General features: G+C 37.8%; 1 protein-coding gene across 2 annotated transcripts in view; it reads left to right on the forward strand.

Annotated features, from left to right (window-relative positions):
• SV2C (synaptic vesicle glycoprotein 2C) overlaps positions 1-20,004 on the forward strand; it is a 120,027-nt gene that overhangs the window by 13,447 nt on the left and 86,576 nt on the right. For both annotated transcript variants that reach the window (XM_065047366.1, XM_065047365.1), the window contains exon 2: positions 15,501-16,203. In XM_065047366.1, the coding sequence (XP_064903438.1) occupies positions 15,624-16,203 (580 nt within the window). In that variant the 5' untranslated portion in view covers positions 15,501-15,623. The remainder of the gene's footprint in view (positions 1-15,500; positions 16,204-20,004) is intronic.

Here is a 20,004-nt window from a genome sequence, read left to right on the forward strand (position 1 = left end):
AGGGGATGGTCCACTTACGTGTGGCATTCAGGGGACATTATTGATGTGGCATTTTTTCGCTGGTGCACTAATCCTAGCAATATCTTTACACAAAAAGCACATTTGAACATGGTACCACAGGCCTTTGTACTGGATTGCCATCTGAAGAGCCAGGATTTGGTTTATTTAAGGGCAGTATCAGAAAAGACCCATGGTGCAAAATAGGGGTAATGATTACTCACGTTGAAGACAGATATTCAAGGGACACAGCCAGGCTGGGATGATACCTTATTGACCTTTCCAGTGTCAGAGAGCAAGAGCATTGTTGTGTTGGTGAAAACTTTAGAACAAATCTTATCTCTTGGGGAATGTATGGGTTTTAGGGTTTAAGCCACTCTGAGGTTAGACTTCAGGAAATTACCAGATACTTCTTATTTTGTAAAATACATTATTGACATGTTTTTTTTGCTTTCCTTCCTGTCACATTAAATACTCTAAATATCACCGATATTCCAACTTCTAATACATGAAGATAACATGTAAAATTAAATAAGGCTGCTCTGTGTTTGATTTGTCAAATTATATGGAACCTTGGGGTTTAGAAGAAAGCCATTAATATGACTGTAGCTCCTATGTGTTACAGGCCACATAGTTATAATAAACAAGTACTTCTTTTATCAGGAAGATATACAATAAGAAAAAAGGATTTTTTCATTACTAAGCAACTATTGTTCATTTTTCAATCTGTGAAGAATAATTTTTACTTTTTTCCACGTTTTTTATTCCAGTTGCTTTTCATGAAAACCTTCTAAAAGCGGTTTAAGAAAGGAAAGGAATTCATAAGTTTGGTCTCAGCAGTTGGCAGCACTAGTATATGTTGTCTTCCCTTAAGAACCATGGGATTAACAGCTTTTCTTAGTGTGCTCCAAACCTAAGACTCAACCAGCTTAAGACTTTTGACACACTGTCCCTTCCAGAAAATGTCTAATTGCTCCTGTCTTTATATACTATAGATACTGCTTTGATAGTGTTTCTAATATGCTATTTGAGTGGCAGCACAGGAAATCAAACCCATGGCTTCTGAGAACAGCCATGTCACAAAGATCCTGTTTTTTTAGCCTTCTGTCCCTTCGAGGATTTATTTCAATGATTTTCTTGTTGCATGTTCACTCATGATGTAAAAAAATGCTGAATTGCTATAGATTCATAATCCCAGTTAATGTTAAAAGTTGTGCAGAATTTTGAGTTGTTTCTTCTGTGGTTTTGGCATGCACTCCTAGTGAACTGCTGAAGATAATCACTCAGTAAAAAGTGATACATGTTCATTCCAAATCCCACTGGCTTTAGCATGAGCATTTTAATTAATTTTAATCTAGTCCCAGAAGTTCATCCTTAGTGTCCCTTGCAAACAGCCTCTTCAGACTTGAAGAGTGTGTTGGTGCTTCATGTGGTAGAACAGAAAAATGAGATCACAAACAGGTAACAGGGACTTGATGCTTAAACTGGCAGTTCAGCACCTAAGTGCAGTGTGTGTTCCCTGTGTCTTGCCAGAAAGGAGAACTAAGCCACGACTTGTTTGTAAATTAGACCTCCTACATATGCCAGAAGTGAGCTTTCTATTAGCCATGCTGATAACAGCTATGATCAGTGATTGCTAATGAAAAATATTGCGACATTTTCCAATTTATGTCTTTCTCTGGCTGCTACTGGAGTTCTTCTAGACAGTAGTTTTGGTCACAACACACTTCATGGTTTTTGGTATATCATTCTGTATGCATACAAGATTTCTCAATCTTCTGGACTTTAGAGAAGCCTACAGATTTTCCAGTGAAGCTAAGGAACCATGTGTAGAGAATTTCAGCCTGCTGGCAGTAGTCTCACTGCTTTTAGTGAGGCTTCTTAGTCCTAAGAGTAGTCTACAAGTCAGGCACATAGCCTCAGGCTCTGTGCCCTAACAGACTTTGCCCTGACAACCCTCACCTGCATCCCTCACCCAGGCACCTTCTGCCTGCTGGTCCATGAGCTCCATTTAAGCTCAGGCATCAGTCTTCATGAGAGCTGCCAGGAGTAACAACCATGAGGTGGCTCTAGGAGGGAAGAGATGGCAGCAGCCGAGGGAGAGTATGGTGCAGGCAGGGTAGTGCCTTTGCTAATGGAGCACAGTGTCCAGGCAGGATGCAGAGACATCAGGGGAGTAACAGCTTATTATCATCAGCCTGGTGGCCAGTGTTACATCCAAGATCAGTCGGGGAAATTCAGTCTGAGATGCAGGAAGAGCAGGGGACAGAAGACAAGTACCTTATGGTGTAGCTCAGGCACGGTTGAGATGCCCATGTCTGAACTTAAAGGGAGCTCATGTCCATGGTAAATGATATGAGTGCCTGGGAGGTGTCCCATGTGAGGCTGGTCAGGGTGATCAAGGTGTGTTGAGGGACTTGGGGCCCTGACAGTCAAAACTGTGCACAAGAGAAAAAAACAATTTCAAAGCAGGAAACTGCAGGCAGATGGTCAACTCTAGTGCTAGGTGTTAAGCATTTTAAGAACCAGAAAAAGAATTAGGCTAAGAATAAGTGGGAAGACTGAGGATCTTGGAGGATTAGTGTACTGTGCATATCCATAAAGCAATATAGAGAAAAAAGGCTGTCATGTGTCATTCTGTTTTACTATAAAATAGAAATAGCTTCACACGGCAGAATTTATTTCTGAGATGTTTCAGCTCAGCACAACTTGTTGCTGTGCAGGGAACAGAACATTTTTCCGGTTGGCAAGTAGATTGTTTTCAAAATAAGCTGCAGGAAGCTTACTGAAAATGAAAAAAAAAAAATAAATAAATAAAGTTCACTAGCTCTTCTATCTTCATTTTGCTGCCTATTTTGTGCTTTCAATGACAGAGCACTCCGTTCATTTGTGCTATCCACCTCTACGTATTCAATCCAAGAGAAGAAAGCCACACTGAGGTAGTGCACAGATTGCATAATACACAGTGAGATACAGATAAATCCCATTTTATCAGAGGTCAAGTTGCAGGATCTGAAAAGTAGGGGGCCGCTGCCTTTTCAGTGCAGACTGTTCGTCAGTCCATTATTTTAGTCTCTTTCTGCAGTCCCTTCTCACCTATGTTTTTGAATCTACAAAATAAAGGCTTATGAAGTTTAGTGAACCAGGTAGGAATATAAAATATAAGCTGCTGAAATATTAAATTTGTAACTTAATGGAAGTGATAGACCTACAGTCACTTGGATTTATTTACTTTAGGGCTGAAATTTTGGGGAGGTTAGAATGCACATTATTTCCTTTCTTACCCATTTGAGGCCCAGGAGCCAATGAGTCAGCCTTAATTGTGAAAAAAAGTAATTTCCACTTGAAACCATTTAATTTTTCCCCAGGGAGAGGTAAGACTTTATGAATGTGCACAATCACTTTTTTTAATTCAGCCGAAGTAACACTCTGTTTGGATATCATGTTCCATAATCTTTAATAGTTGAGAAATGCCTGCAGCAGAGAGATATATTACAGTGATCACAGGCTCCCATTAAAAACAACATAGCTGACATGGTGCAGAAAACAGTCCTAGGAAAGCCCTAAAAGGAGCAGGATTAAATAAGTAAGATTGGTGTACATCATCTGGAATATACAGTATACAGATTTTTCAGCCAAATAATTTAGAAAGTCTTTATGGATAGCAGTGAAAAGCTAAGGCAGATGTAAAACCAAATCACTTTCTTTGCAAGAAAGGCCCTATCAGTCTTGGTTTCACTTGCACAAAATCTTTTGAGAAAAAATTAGGTTTGCAGGCTAGTTTTAAAATACAATAAACTGTTCATTAACCTCCTTTGTCCTTTTTTTCCCCCACATATACCTGCCCTTTTAGATCAATAACAAGAATCTTTCTTATTAGGATTAATATAAGTCTGATGCTCCCAGCAGCATGTGAGAATTAAAATAAAAAATGGTAAGAGAATGGCAAAGGAAATGCCAAGATGTTTTAAGACGGATCATCAACTTCTAATTATTTTGGAATGAAAAATAAAGTAAAACTCTATAAAGCTTCTAAATACTTAGATATACAGGAGTTTTTTAATATATATTTATAAGTCTACTTTAAAACCACTGAAAATACGTTTTGCCAAGGTATCTGGTATCTCTGTATTATCAGACTGTTTTTATTATAGCTCTCTATGAATGTTCTTCCTGTCATTCTTGGTCATAGCTGAGTTCCTATATTGATGAATTTCCATGTCACAAACTCTGAAAATCATTGTTACTTCTTATGTACCTTATTCTGCATCATGATCTATACTTCTGTAGGTAGTGAGATTTCTATTTTGACTTCAGTGTTTTTTTGAGTTTTTTTCTCTCAGAAGGAGCAAGTTTATGGAAAAACACAAAGAAAAAAATATCTACAATTTGGAAAGCAATGTGTTGGAATTAGCAAATATTAAGACCTATATTGATATCTGCTTATGTCAAGTCGGGCAAGTGATCTAACTTTTCTGCACTTCAGTTGCCACTATTTCAAAGTAAGAAAGAGAAAATTATTAAATACCCTGCCTGTGATTAAAAAGTTTATCTAAGGGATTTGTCTAAAACCAAATTTTTGTGCTTTTTAACATTTATATTCTGAAGCACTTGTTATATATTCATAGAATCATAGAATGGTTTGAGTTGAAAGGGACCTTAAGGGTAATCTAGTTCCAACCCTCCTGCCATGGGCAGGGACACCTTTCACTGGACCACGTTGCTCAAAGCCCCATCCAGCCTGGCCTTGAACACTCCCAGGGATGAAGCATCCACAGCTTCTCTGGGCAGCCTGTGCCAGTGCCTCACACCCTCGTGGTGAAGAATTGCTTCCTTAGATCTCATCTAAATCTACCATCTTTCCGTTTAAACCCATTAACCCTTGTCTTATCACCACATGCTCTTGTTAAATGTCCCTTTCCAGCTTTCTTGTTGGTCTCTTTTTGGTAGTGGAAGGCTGCTGTAAGGTGTCCCTGGAGCCTTCTATTCCCCAGGCTAAACAACCCAAACTCTCTCAGCCTGTCCTGATAGTAGAGGTGCTCCAGCCATCTAATCATCTTTGTAGCTGTCCTCTGGACTGGCTTCAACAGAACCATGTCCTTCTTATGTAGGGGGCCCCAGAGCTGGATGCAGTACTCCAGGTGGGGTCTCACCCTGAGACTGGAGTAGAGGAGGAGAATCACCTCCCTTGACCTGCTGGCCATGCTTCTTTTGATGCAGCCCAGGATATGGTTGGCTTTCTGGGCTGCAGTTCACATTGCCAGGTCATGTTGAGCTCCTCATCAACCAGCACCCCCAAGTCTTTCTTCTTAGGACTGCTCTCAATTCATTCTCTGTCCAGCCTGTGTTTGTGCTTGGGATTTCCCTGACCTGGGACCTTGCACTTATAAGTATCTCAAGGCCTTATAAATATCTCAAGGGTGGATGTCAAGAGGATGGGACCAGACTCTTTTCAGTGGTGCCCCCTGACAGGATGGGGTGCAACAGGCACAGACTGAAGCACAGGAGGTTCCATCTGAATATGAGGGAAAAATTCTTTACTTTGAGGGTGACAGAGCACTGGAACAGGCTGTAGCAGATCCACTATAATGCCACCTGTACCTGCCCTCTTTTGTATTTCCTGTATACCCTAATTCATTTGCAACAAGAAACATAGAGGCTATATACCATCTAGTTTTGCTTTTCAAAAACTGCTAAAATAGCAGGCATGTTCACCAAAGTGACTTTTATTGTGTGTTTCAAAATTACTAGAAATCAGACATTTTAGACTAGAGCAAAATCATAACAATTTTGCCATTTTTATGGCACAAGACAGGGATGTGACAAATATCCAATCCATGTTTAGTTACTACTCAGATCTAACATCTTTGCCAGTTGCTTTTCCAGGATCTAATTTGTTTGAAATCAGAAGGCTGTTTTCCTTTTCTTATGTGGGCAATGGTTGTTTAACCAGTTTTGGCTAACCATTTAGGCATTGTTAACTTGTGGTTTGTACATGCCACCTCTCCCCCAGAATCTACTGAGGTGTCCTTAACTCTCTCTCTAGTTTTCCAGACTGAATTCTGAACTTCTTCAGTTATTCTGTGAAAGATATATTTGTACACTGTCATAGTCAGCACTTGACACTTCATTTTCATTTATAAAAATGAGGTCTTCATTTAATAAGGGACAACTGAATTAAAAAAAAAAAATGTATTAGAGTGATAGAATGATTTAGGTGGGGAAGGACCTCTGGAGGTCATCTAGGTTCACACCTGGACACAGAGTCTTGTCCAATTGAGTTTTGAATACCTCCAAGGTTGGGGACCTCAGAGCTCCTTTGTGCAAATATTCCAGCCTCATTGTGAAGAATTTATTCTTTAGAACTGTGTGGAATTTCCCTTGCTGCAGCTTGCAGCTTTTCCTCTTTACTTTTTGTTCTTTACCTGTGAAAACAGCTTGATCCCATTGTCTTTATAATCCCTCATTAAGTAATGGAAGACAGGGATTAGATTCCTCCTTAAGCTTTCTTCTCTGGAGGCTGAGCAAACACAGCTCCCTTTCCTTGTGTATCAGGCATCCTAGGCCTCTAACCATCTTGGTGATCCCCTCCCCCTTCAGTTTGTCATTGTCTATTTTAGATTGTGCTGATGCTGAGGGGGGTGAAATAGGATGTGATAGTCTAGGTGTAACTAGACAAGCAAAGGGGAAAAACTTTCAAGCAGCTGGCAGTGCTCTGGCTAGCGCAACCCATGACATGACCCACCTGTCATGGGGAAAGGGGACTCTGCAGGCTCACGTTCAGCCTGTTGTTCACCCTCAGGTCCATTTCTGCAGACTTAATGCAGTGACTTAAGCTAACCTCTGTAAATATTGATTCAATTCAGGGAATACATCCCCCATCTTAAATTTGCATTTTTATGTAACCAGCTTAATGAGATATAGCAATAACATGCATCTATATTAAAATAGTTATCAGAGAACACTTTATTTGTTCATTTCCTTCACTAATTTCTACGTCTAGTGGGTTAACAAACTCCAAACAAACCAGTCTATGCTACCAAAACCAAGTGTTTCTTTTTTGATTGAACCTGTGAATTCCTACCATCCAAAGTTAGTTATTACTGATGATTTGTTTATAGAGAATAATTTCATTATATATATGCATACGTACACATAACATATATTAATATATAATTATATGTATATATTTATAGAGATATACATATCTATACTTTTTTTTTTTTTTTTTTAAGCTAGACTCACTGATGTATCTCATGTTCTCTACCCAGACTCATTTCATTGTACTATACACCTGGAATTATTCCTCCCCCCCCCACTATTTAAGTCAAATTTAAGAATGTTCAATTTCTTCTCAAATTCCCACAGCTGAAGCAGTCACTCACCAGAAAAAGCTTAATATGTCATCCTTATTTTTATTTTTTATCTATTTTCATGAGATATTTTGGCAAGGATGCTGGGTGAATGCTAATGAGGAGACCATCACAGAAAGCACTATATATAGTTTGTAACTTTTTGCTCAGGAGAGGCAATGAAAACATCTTTCACTGAAGGAGGAGCAGGTTAATGTGAGTGCTTGGGATTCTCAGAACTAGCATCAGTTTGATGTCAAGCTTGTGAAATAGAGAAATAAAATTAAAGTAGCAGATCTAGCTGCTGATGTGCTGAAAATGTAGCAAAATAAAATAGATAGGAAATGGGAACTATGGAATTCCATAAATTGATTTTGTTTTCCAAGTTTTTATATCCTATTACAAACAATAAAAAGTAGCAGGTGTTAGAGATAAAAGAGAAAGAATATGTGCTTTGACTGAATAGCAAAATGCCTGGAAGGCAGGGTGAGTTTATAAACAGGGTGTTAAAGTATCTTTTAACATTATGCTAAGAAACCACTAGTCTCTTACCAAGGTTTATTGGCTGCAACAGCTGACTCCCCATGAGGAGTACAATATAAACCAGCAACAGAGAATGAAGGAGCTGGCAGATCATACTAGTTCAGAACTGAGAAGAGTCTTGGGACTCCAGTTCTGCAGGGCCAGGGATGATGTGCCCCAGCAGAAAGCCAGCAGCATGGAAACCTTATTCTTTCCAAAATTTTTTTCCCAGTGGGAGCAAAGACTGTGACCCTTTTATTTTCTCCTGAAATGTAAAGAACACATGCATGTTTTATTCCAGGAGGAAAGAAAAAAGGTGCTTAATTCCAATTTGTAATATAGCTTGCCTTACAGGATGCCCTTCAATCTTCCTGTCTTTTCCCTAAGCTCCAGTGCTGTTCTGTGGCATCTGTCAATCTAGTTTTTGCATGGCTGCTGTTTCATAGTACCTGCACACCACAGATTGTAGAGTAATTCCAGAAACAGCTACATGAGTGGTTGAGGCCCATTCTGTTGTATTTGCAGATTTTATTCCCTGGAGACTTTCTACAATGCATTATTTTATTATTTTCCTTCCAGGGTAGGACTCCTAGGCTATTGTTCTTAGAACTTCACTTTAGCACTTTCAAAATAAATTTTTGTAGATATCTATCCATTTATCTAGACATCTATTTTCTGTCTTTTCCATTGTGAGGGGAATTATATTTCTGTCATCTTTACACATTGGGCCATTCTTGACAGCTGGCAGGCCTTTGCTTTCAGGGGAGACTCTTGTCTGCTTTCTGTGCAGCAAACATCACCATGAGAGATACAAGAAAGAAAGTGCTGGTTGATGTGTTTTTGGTGTGTGTGTGTTTTGTTTTGTTTTGTTTGTTTGTTTGTTTTTCTAATTGCAATACTGAGCAATGAAAACTTGCTTGTCCACCTGCTTTGTGCTATTCCCTCACTACTGAAATGCAGGATAATTGTTTTCACTGTGGTTCTGACAACTGACAAATACAAAACATATTGGATGCACATAACCTGATGAAGAAAGTAAATTTTCAGGAGAAGTAGGTATGAGAAGGGGGATAGTTCTTGGCTTCTGTGGGAAATATAATTTTCCTTTGCTGTGGCAGTCTGAAAAGTGCAGAAATATGTTTAAATATGTTTGGTTAAAATGGAAGTTTTAGAAATAATGAAATTGTAGCTTCCTTGAGATTTGGGTAGTCATTGCAGGCAGTGCGGGTGCAGTATGAAATCTTGTTAACCTTCACTGAAGAGACTTGGCTTATGTCATCCAGTCTGACTGAAATTTGCCCTTGCTTGATTCTTGTAAATACTTATTGAACAAGTTGATTCATTTTAGTAACCACCACTCTACACATATCCTGGAAATGCTCTTTCAAGGAGTCCACAGGAAGCATGGAAGATTGCTCAAAGTGCAAACTAAACCCACAATTTTGGAAAAGCATTCTGATGGTCCTACCTTTCCTTTAATGAGAATGAATTTTTCAGTGTTTGCCATGTGAAAACAAACAGCATCGTCAAGTAGCCAGATAGAGATCAGACTGATTGCAAAACCAACAAAAACAATTAAAACTCTGGTGTTTGAGTATAAGAAGGCAAAGCAAGTAATTCACATTAGATTTTTAAAAAACAGTTATTAGTTTACTGAGTTATTAGTTTACTGTGTAAAAAAATCAAAAGAAATTTCAAAAGATGTCCTATTTTTTTTCAATCACCTTTTCCTAGAAAAGTAAGCTTTTATTAAAAAAAGAAAAAGTCAAAGGAAAGGATCACTCCTCTGTAGAGTCTTTACAGTTTTGCTGTTATAATTTAATTAATAGATACAACTATTTCCATTTTGTAACACTGGGTAGCCCTAGTGTTGCAGGGGGGCACTGAGATGAGTCTACTTCTTCTAAGGAATTAGGTGGGTTAGTAAGTATTACAACCAGAGAGTAGAGAGCATCTTTCCTTGCTCTCAATAATACAGCTATTTTGTAGGTCAAAAGAAAGCATGAAAAGAGCTTAATAAAAGAAGGTAGACCAAAGATGAATCCGCGGTCTGGATTCTGACGTTAGGTGGAAATGTGTTTCAGAGGATTTTAGAAGCCTGAGTGTATTTAATGATAACTAGCTGAATTAGACGTATCTATGTCACTGTTTAAAAGGATGATGATGCTGAGAAAGCTTACAGGCATTGTCGCACCCTCCTTCAGGATATTCTTTGGAAGATACTTAGAGCATAGAACTAATACAGGAAGGAGTAATATAGTGCAAGTATAACATGAAGAATGGCCCATGTCCTAACTTTGCACCTATCATTTTCTACTCTGGCTCCCTTGGTTAAAGGAGAATTAATTTTTGCAATATTATTGGATTTTTAACACATATTCAGTTAAGATTTCCTAATTTTCACTGGACAGACTTTTTCCTTTTCCACGTTACATATGCACCTGGTCTGATTTCTTTGTGCCATTAACATTTTGGGTTTGTATTGATTTAAACAGAGCTTTTGCGAATCCTGTTTCTATACTTATGAGGAAGAATTAGGCATGTGATCAAAAGCACTGTAATAAAAAAAATTAGTAGAGGGGTTTTGGGGTGTGTTTGTTTGTTTGTTTGTTTGTTTTGTTACTTCAAGGACCCAAGAAGCAGATAAAGATAGTATTTTTGGTAAATCATTGATGTACAGAGAAAAAAAATGAACACACTTTTAGTCAAAAATGTCCCTTTAATTTTGCTGATAAAGGTTATCAAATTTCAAGCAAAAACAAATTAGAACTATCTCCTATGGTTTTATTCTAATCAGGTAAATAGTTAAACAGTTTAAAAGAAGCTGAGCAGATAGAGCATATAGTTCACAGAGAGAAACAGTTATCTCTGCTGGTTAAATGAGGAATGAAAGGAATAAAACAGGAAGGGAGAGATCGGTGTGTATCATGAAGCCCTCGTCTCTGCTGAGCTCATGATCTTTGATGTGTACTAGACTAATGAATTTCCAGGCTTACCTTGTGTAAATGTTTTGTGGCTTCACGAAGGTCGAATAGTGAAAAGTACTGGTACAGGACAAATCGTGAGAATGCCATCCAAACTGGAAGAGGGTTGGGGACCACCAGTGTTGGTGGCACTGCAGCCTTACAGCAATTTACACAGCTTTGGCAACTGCAGCCCAAACCAAAAGAGCACAGCCTGGGTAAGTGGTCTTGCTGGCATAAGAGAAAGAAAATCTGCTTACCCTACGGAAGTTTGTCTTTTCATCCACTAACATTAACCCAAAAGAATCCCACTCTCACTAGCTCTTGTGCCGGCTCCCATTTGGTATAAAGACTCCTATAAATAAATATGTATAACACCACTATAAATAAATACTTCTTATTGAGATATCTATTTTTTTATCCAGGCATACTGGAGCAAGTTCTACCCTTGAACAATAAAAGTACAACCTTCTAGATCAGTTTTGTGCACCAAGAGATAGGGAGAAGGTTTGCAGGTATCCCAGTAAATTGAAGTGTGGGTTGTACCTCTACATATGGCTTAGGTCTTTGGTGACTTGTAGAACTGCATCGTTTGTGTTATTTGAACTATACCATGTAAAAATTGTTGGAGAACTTTAGTAACTTTTGAATAACATTGTTCTTTGCCACGATGCAACAATGCATAATTATTTTCTATTTTTTCTTACTTATTTTTTAAATAACTGAGACCACATGCAAAAAAAAAAAAAATCTTCTTTTTGTGAGTTTATATAGCTCAGGTGTTTATATTTCACCTGGAAAAAAAAAAATTGACACATCAGAGTACTATAGTTTGAGGTAGCTAGAATCTAACAGAAGATTGTATCTTCAGATGAAGACTAACTTGGAGCAACAGATAAACTCAGAAGAAACAGAATATTTGTATCTGTTCAAAGTCATTGATAATAAAAAATAAAGGCAAGAAAACAGAAATCAAACCAGATTCAAAATGTCTGGTAAAACATGCATTTAAAAAGGCATCATCTTAAATAAGAAGTGGTTTTAAGTATTTTCTTTTTCTTTGAAAAGCAGTTACAGAATAAAAAGGAAAGTAGGAAAGATGCTGTATTAGGTCCCCAAGTGTATCTGAAATGCCATAGCTCCATTTGAGTGTGACTTCCTGATCTATTCTGAAAAATTTATTATCTGAAGATATGCATATAGTTAATATCATGTGACATTAGTCTTTGGTGAGTCCTCCCATGACTTGTGTTAAACGAAGATGTAAGTCACAAAGAATGAATTTTCTGACTTCCCAGAGACTGGGGACCTCATTGATTTAGTTTGTAATGTCCAACCTTTATTTTAGATGTAGCACAATATATGACGTGGTAACTATACTGAAATTTGTGAATATAATAGAATGGAAAAAGAATAAACATTAGAGGCAACAAATAATTTTAATTTTTTGTGCATGCACCTGTGAGTGTTTTGGAAACAATTACTTGTAGGTATTTTTTGAAACAGTGTTTTTGTTTCAGGTGAAATCACTGTTTTCCTGAGAAAATATTATTTTTAGTTTGTGGTGTATTTTTAAAAAATGATTATTAAAGCAATTGAATGGAAACGTGGTGTTCAATGAAAGCGGGCAGGCTTGTTGAGTAAGACAGTTGGAACAAACAAGAGTATACAGCTAGAATCTCATCAGTCCTTTAGCTGTTGTATGCTACTCAGGTAGTCATTAATCCTCATTCTTTCAGACTTTCCAGTTGCTTACTTGTTGTCAATCAGTTGAACATAATTAAAAGGGAGGGGAGCTATCATGCATGGCCTGTGAGTAATTCCTCTTTGTACTTATCATCCTTAAGACAGGGATTTCAGTTCATTGAGAAAGAAAAGCTGTTTAAAAGAACAATGTTCAAACTAGGTGAGCTGCTTGGAAACCTAGGCAAGATAAAGAGAAATTTCTGATTTCATCCTTAGTACATATTCTGCCAAAGACAGAAATTTGACTTGATCTATGTGCAGGTTTTTGCTGGCAAAGTTATGCTGTTAATGAGTTTGAACAGGTGTAATTTCTTATTGACATACCTGGTCTACCATGAACTGCACTGTAAGCTAAGTTGCTTTTGCAAATCTGTGCTGTTAGAGTCTTTTGGACTCATAAGGTAGGTGTACTATAGGTGTGCAAATAATGTTTTTGCCGTGTTGGCATTTACACTTTAGTTTCATTCAGTATTCCTAAACTCCCACAGTCTTCCCTCCATAGCCACACCCTAGGGTAAAATTGAATTTTACAATAGTAATACCACTAAAAATCTTTAAAAGAAGATTGTACTCACTGAGAAAAAAACAATAAAAACAACCAACCAACCAACCAAACCAACTAGCTGAAAACCAACAACAACGTACAAAACAACAAAAAATCCTCAGTAATCTAAGGATTAGAGGAATTCAGAGTTTAGGTTTAATAGGGTGCACACACACTCTAAAATAATCTAAAATGGTAAAATCTAGGAATATTTCATAATTATTAACCCTCAGAATAGTACCTGTTACGCGTTGATGAAGTTCTTGAAAGTATTTGATGAAGGCTACAGCAGACCCAGTGAATATTTTTATGCATTATATGTTCAATAACAATAGGAGATACTGTACTCTACACACAGGTAACAGTAGGGATTAGATGCCTAAATCAGCACACAGGGAATAACTTCTGAGGAGTGCCATGAAAACTGAAAAGCTGTAATTAGAGAAACTACCTTAGCATAAAAGATTCACCAGGATGACCTACTTAGAAGGATCACCGTGTACCTAAAATCAGGTTACAGTTTTCAGTCATAAATATTACATCATGGGGCTTTTAAGTCTGCATTTCTCTTCCAGTAAATGCTTCAGTTTGCATTGAATACTTGAATAGTGCCATCATATCTGGTTTCTTTAAGAAACATTCAGACTAAAATAAAGACATTTTCTACTATGGGTAAATTTCTATAGTCACGATAAAAAAAAGCTGGGGAATTATCTTTTAGATTCTTTAGCTGTATTGCCTGCATGTCTGTATGATTTGAGAGTAGGTTTTCTTTTATCAGAAGTACATCATGTTCTTTGTTTCTCCAATGCAGTTTGTAATTCTTTCTATCCCTCAAAACATTATCGGTCTTAAAATTGATGTCTGGAATGTAGTTCTGGGGACAGTGTTCACAACTGAATAAGTGAAGGACAGCTTCTCAAAGCACTGCCCAGGTCTTCTTCCATGGAGCTTGGTGGACAATTCATAAAAGTTTAGCAAGGGGAATAGGATTTGCTTCAGAAATTTCCAGCCATTTGTTCTTACTCCTGCATTACATCTCACTGCCTCCTTAGCTGTGCTACCACAGCTTTTTCTGAGGTTATGCTGGAAAATAGATCATTAAAATGATCATGGTTAAAAATAACCTTTTCCCCAATCTAGAAGCAGGCAGTGTTTTCTTGGAAGCACAGCTACAGAAATTTTAGTCTGCTTTCTTCCAGAGGTGAGGCTTCTGCAGTCCTGTTGCAGTGTCCAGATGCACCCTCTCTTAACTTTAGACACATGAGTAATGGTGCAATTTTGTAATTGATTTCAGCTGTCTAACTATGGATTGTTGCCAAAGAAGGATCCTGCTTTTCTTCTTTCCCTCTGCTTGCACACTGCTGCCATTTCTTTCTACTACCTCTAGTGATTGTGCAGATGTATGATGAGCAAATTAGCTTGCTCATATGCCTGAAAGCTGCCCATAAAAGAGAATGGTTAGTCTTCAATCAAATAAGCAAGCTGCTCTTGACTAATTGTGTCAGCATTTGTGATCCTGGGGCCACATAAAGGAAGAGATGGAAACGTACAGCAGGGGAGCAGGAAGACTGGGATGAAACATCTTCATGCTTTCATGCAGCTAGATTGGTGTGAACTCGTGCTGGACCAACGCACCCTAGGGTGAATTAGCTGATACACAGTTGCTCCAGGCTGCCTCTGCTGTCACTATGGACAGAGGAGAAGGAGATGTGTTCATCTTTTAGGTATTGGAAATCTCCAGAGTGTGAAAGTGCCACCACTTCCATCCACCCAGCTCCTTGCACTGATTTTTTTAGGATGAGGCTACATATCGGTAAAAGTCAGTGTGGATGCACTGTGAGTGCATTGGTCGAGTCAACTTTGAAAGTCTGGTACAGATCTCAGGAATATTTACTCCCTGCAAAATTTATGTGTGTGGAAGGCTGGACATAGGACATATATTTAATGGTAAACTCATTGAGATAAAAGCTAATATTTGTAGTCTTTCATTGCATTACAGTGAGTTGAAATGAGGAAGGTCACTGGAGACACAGTCAATAAAATGCACAGTGTGTGGGACTGCTTGTTTTCTTTCAGAATAAAATTTGGTATTAATTGCAAGACTAGAGTGTAAGAAATTTCATTGTGAAAAACAATAGAGATATTAGATTTCTCTTCACGGTATTTTCCTGGTAATCTGGTGTGTTCGTGTCTCTCAAGATAATCCAAGTTTGTGTGTTTGAAGCCCTGAACTGTGGTGTCCAGTGCCTAGATGAAGGTTGTTATCATATCATATCATATCATATCATATCATATCATATCATATCATATCAGTGTGAAGAAGCAGATAAGAAAGAACAAAGTATAAACTTGTTTTTCTTTCATATTTTGCAGGTTGAATATTAGAGCTTCGCATGTACTTGTCTTTTGTCTATTGACGTCCAACACACAACAGATATTGTAAACGTATTCAGCAGGTCCCTCTGCAGCCTAACAGGAATCCTTCTTTGATACAAGATGGAGGAAACATACAAAGACAGGACTTCATTAATGAAAGGGGCAAAAGATATTGCCAAAGAGGTGAAGAGGCAAGCAGTGAAAAAAGTTAATAAAGCTGTTGACAAAGCTCAGGATGGCTACACACAGAGGTCCTACAACCGATTCCAGGATGAGGAAGATGATGATGATTACTATGTCCAAGGAGGAAATTATGGTGTAGAAGCTAATGATGATGAAGGATCAAGTGAAGCAACTGAAGGGCATGATGAAGATGATGAAATTTATGAAGGAGAATATCAGGGAATCCCCAACATGAGTCAGGGCAAGGACGGCATGGTGGCCTTAGGTCAGCCTATACGTGATGAATATAAAGATCGTCATGAACTGGAAACAGAGAGAAAAGCTGATGAAGAAGAGCTAGCACAGCAATATGAACTGATAATACAAGAATGTGGCCATGGTCGTTTCCAGTGGGCCCTCTTCTTTGTGTTGGGAATGGCTCTAATGGCTGATGGAGTTGAAGTTTTTGTAGTTGGATTTGTGTTGCCCAGTGCTGAAACAGACATGTGTATTCCCAATTCTGGATCAGGATGGCTTGGTAAGTAAAGCCTCTGCTCTGTCTTTGTGCTATTACAAGTGTTGCTTACAGTATGCCTAAAAAGTATTTGTCGACACCAATTTTCATATAAAAATATGTTTATATTAAAGATAAATAAGCAAGACACAAAGTGCATTAACAGGTAATATGAATTTAATGAATATTGTAATTTTATTTTTTATATAACTGTTGTCTTTTTTCAGTCAGTAAGTATAAATTAATCACAAAAGCAGAAGAGTGGAGAGTAAAACTCTAAGAACAGAGAGTTACATTTTATTCTCACATACAAGAGTAGACACCAAGATAAAATAATTAAAAAAAAAACAAAAAACAAGCCAAACCAAATCATAGGTGGAGTGTTGGTGTTCTGCTAGGTTTATACATATTTAATAAAGACTGGATGACAAAACTGTCCAGCAATATTGTCATATGGCATGGGAGCCTTCCCAAGGGTGAGGTGGAATGCAATCTGTGAAATGCAGGAAATGCAGGGAAAATGCTGTCTAGCCTTTTCCCTCCTTTTTTTCTTTTACTCCTTTTATCCTTTATTCCTTTTATCCAAACAACTGTTCTCTAGCTTTCCAAAATGTAAAATGTTTATTTTGAGTTGTGAGGGACACGAGTCAGCATGACAAATGGCCAAAGATGAGCTCGGGGTATGTCTTTTGTGTCCGTTCAGCTAATGGGGATCGGTGGTATCTCATCCTGTTGCCTCTTCCCTCTGCAGTGTGGCAAACAGACAGGCTGAGCCAGCCCTTTGTGACTTGGTGTGCAAGCAGGTCTGTGCTTGTCCTCCCTTGGTATGTCAGGGCACAGTGGACAAAGCAAGGCTCTCATGGGGTGGGGCTGTGGAGAAAGGTTGTAGAAATGGTTCTCAAAGGAAGAGGGGACATATGGGAGCTTGGGATATGTGAGAAAATTGAGTATATTTGTATAAACAACGGGCTTGGGCCTGAAGGACCTGAGCTATTACAGTAAAGAAGGGCTTATAAAATATTTAGGAAACTTTGTCTTCTAGCAGACGTACTGCTTGTTCTATACAGTGCATGGTTCTGCTGCAACGGTCTCATTTTAACTTTACCTCCATTTCCTGATCTTTATTTCTTTGCTCACTGCCATTTAGAAAGATCCTAAGGTATCAACCGCATGAAAATTAGATTCAGAATTTTAAACAGCACAAACCTATGTGTGTTATTTAAATAATACAGTAGCTTTCTCAGCAGGCCACTAAGCCCATGTCAGGTTGGATTCCTGACATATCGATACTAGCAGTTTGGCTCTGCAGGTTTTGTTGAGTGGATCGTGGTTACCCTCATTCATATCTCTATGCATCCCCCTGTGTCAGAGGATCATAAGTGAAAACAGGAGCCGAGTTCTCAGACGGCTGGTCTTATGAGGTATGCCTTGCCTTTGATCATTTGTTCTTAGAGATGAACTACTCTGCCTATTTGTATAGTGCAGTGATTAAACTTCTAAAAAAATAATTTAAATTCTTTAAATTATTTTTATGTTTAAAGAGGCTGCATGAAGTAATCTGTTTGGTACAGCTTGTTTACACAAATTTACGAACATTATATTTGTAGTGCTTGGACTTGTGAGTTTTCAGATCTACTTCTTACAGAAAGAAAGTGCATAAACATGTCTATTTATAGCCATTGTGAAGCTCTGTAAATAATTCAAAGAGTAGAGAGAAAGAAGATAAACCAAAACAAGCCAAAAATGTATCTCTCAATTAATGTTACTGTGTCAGTCCAGATAGCAACACAGAATACATTTTATAAATGTGATTTTACTTTTAATGTGTTTTTGTTACCCAGTATTTTGCAGTTATGGACGTCTTTAAACTCTACTAATCAATTTTTGTAAGTCTTCTCTGTTGCTGGAACAACAAAAAAAAAAAGTCGATCTCAACTTCATTTTTTAATCACTGACAACCCTGTTTGTTTTACCACATGCACCCTCCCAATAAACTGGATGTTCAAAGTTGTTTTTGTTCTCCAGGATGATAATAATATAAAAGCAGCCACCAAATCTCTCTGCAAATAGTTCATACGAGGTTAAGGTAAAGAACAAGGTTATGTAACGTTAAGAGGGAGATTCATGATGCTTACACATTGAGTAGTAGCTAGCTGATCCACATATGCAGTTCCTTCCACTTACATTAAATGTTAAACTGGGAAATGGATCTTTTAATAATTAAGACATTCTGAACACATTGTTCCTCCTTGCTTCTCTGGTTGTCAAGTTACAAGTGTGGAGAACATGGCTGTAATGTTTTTTCTTTGTTACATCTGCTATACAGAATTGAAATTTGGAGGCAAATATTTTCTAAAAATAGTGTGTAATTTCAAGAGTTGCTGTAAGCATTATGGAGGTGTGTGGAATTGGGAGTGGGGGGTATTGTCCCCAAAGTAGCAGGTGGATACGAGGATTAAAAGCCAGATTTTAAGGTCTTACTCACATCAAGAAAAGGCTTGAGGATTTCCCTGTCACTAGACTTTTATGATGCCGTCTTGAAATATACTGAAATGATTCCATCAATATTTAGCTAAAACTCAGTACAGATTCTCTTAAATACCTCATAGTTATATATGTGTGAGTGAATATACATAGGTTCGTGCAAATGTAATAGCAGTTTTGGACCATCAATTTTAAACCATTGTAACTAGGCTCAAACACATCTTTATTAATCAAAATAAGAACCGTTACAGTCAACACATTTTTTGCCGATGAGAAACAATTTTGTTTATTTCTGTAGCGTAAATGCCAGCTGCAGGCATTGCAGTTTTTGGTGCATCTCATCGATTTACTGAGCAGACTTCTCAGACGGAATGGTTTTGCTGGGATTCAGAAAGCTGTAGTGGATCTGTCTGGCAGCAGACCACCAAACAGTGACCATGACCTTTTTTTGGTGCAAGTTTGGCTTGGGAAGTGCTTTGGAGGTTCTTCTCAGTCCAATCACTGAACTGGTTGTGGCCAGTTGTCATATAAAATCCACTTTTTGTCACACGTCACCATTGTTCATTGTCATTGCATAGAATAAGAGAAGACAACACTTCAAAGCAATTATTTTCTTGATTTTCAGTCAGCTTATGAGGCACCTATTTATCGAGCTTTCTCACCTTCCCAATTAGCTTCAAATGCCAAACAGCTGTAGAATGATGGCTGTAGAATAGTCAATGTTGTGTTCTTCAGCAATTTCTCACATAGTTGTAAGAGGATCAGTTGTGATGACTGCTCTCAATTGGTCATTGTCAAATTCTGATGTCTGGCCACTACATTCCTCATCTTCAAGGCTCTTGCCTCCTTTGAGAAACTTCTTGCACCACCATTGCACTGTAGGTTCATTAGCAGTTCATGGGCCAAATACATGTTGATGCTATGAGTTGTTTCTGCTGCTTTATGACCCATTTTGAACTTGAATAAGAAAATCACTCGGATTTGCTTTTTGTCTAACATCATTCCCATAGTCTATAATAGGTATAAAATAAACAGCAAGTTAAAGTCAGTAGCAAAAACGTGAAGCAATAAAAGCTCATTATAATGATGTATAACATAACCACATTTATTTAAGAATGTATTTCAATATTAAATGGTAAATTTCAACAATGCAAAAAAACTCAATTCCTTTTGCAGCAACCCAATATAAATGATGCTTGCTGACAAAATTAAGGAAATCACTCTGGAAGGCTCAGGTGTGCAAGCAATCTATTCTCATGCCTAAAATATAGAAGTTGTAATGAATATTCCTATATTTTCCTTTTGTAATAATATATCACTAGCCTCTATGTTGTGGTATTA

The sequence above is a fragment of the Columba livia genome, chromosome Z, assembly GCF_036013475.1.
Source record: "Columba livia isolate bColLiv1 breed racing homer chromosome Z, bColLiv1.pat.W.v2, whole genome shotgun sequence".
Lineage (NCBI taxonomy): Eukaryota > Metazoa > Chordata > Aves > Columbiformes > Columbidae > Columba > Columba livia.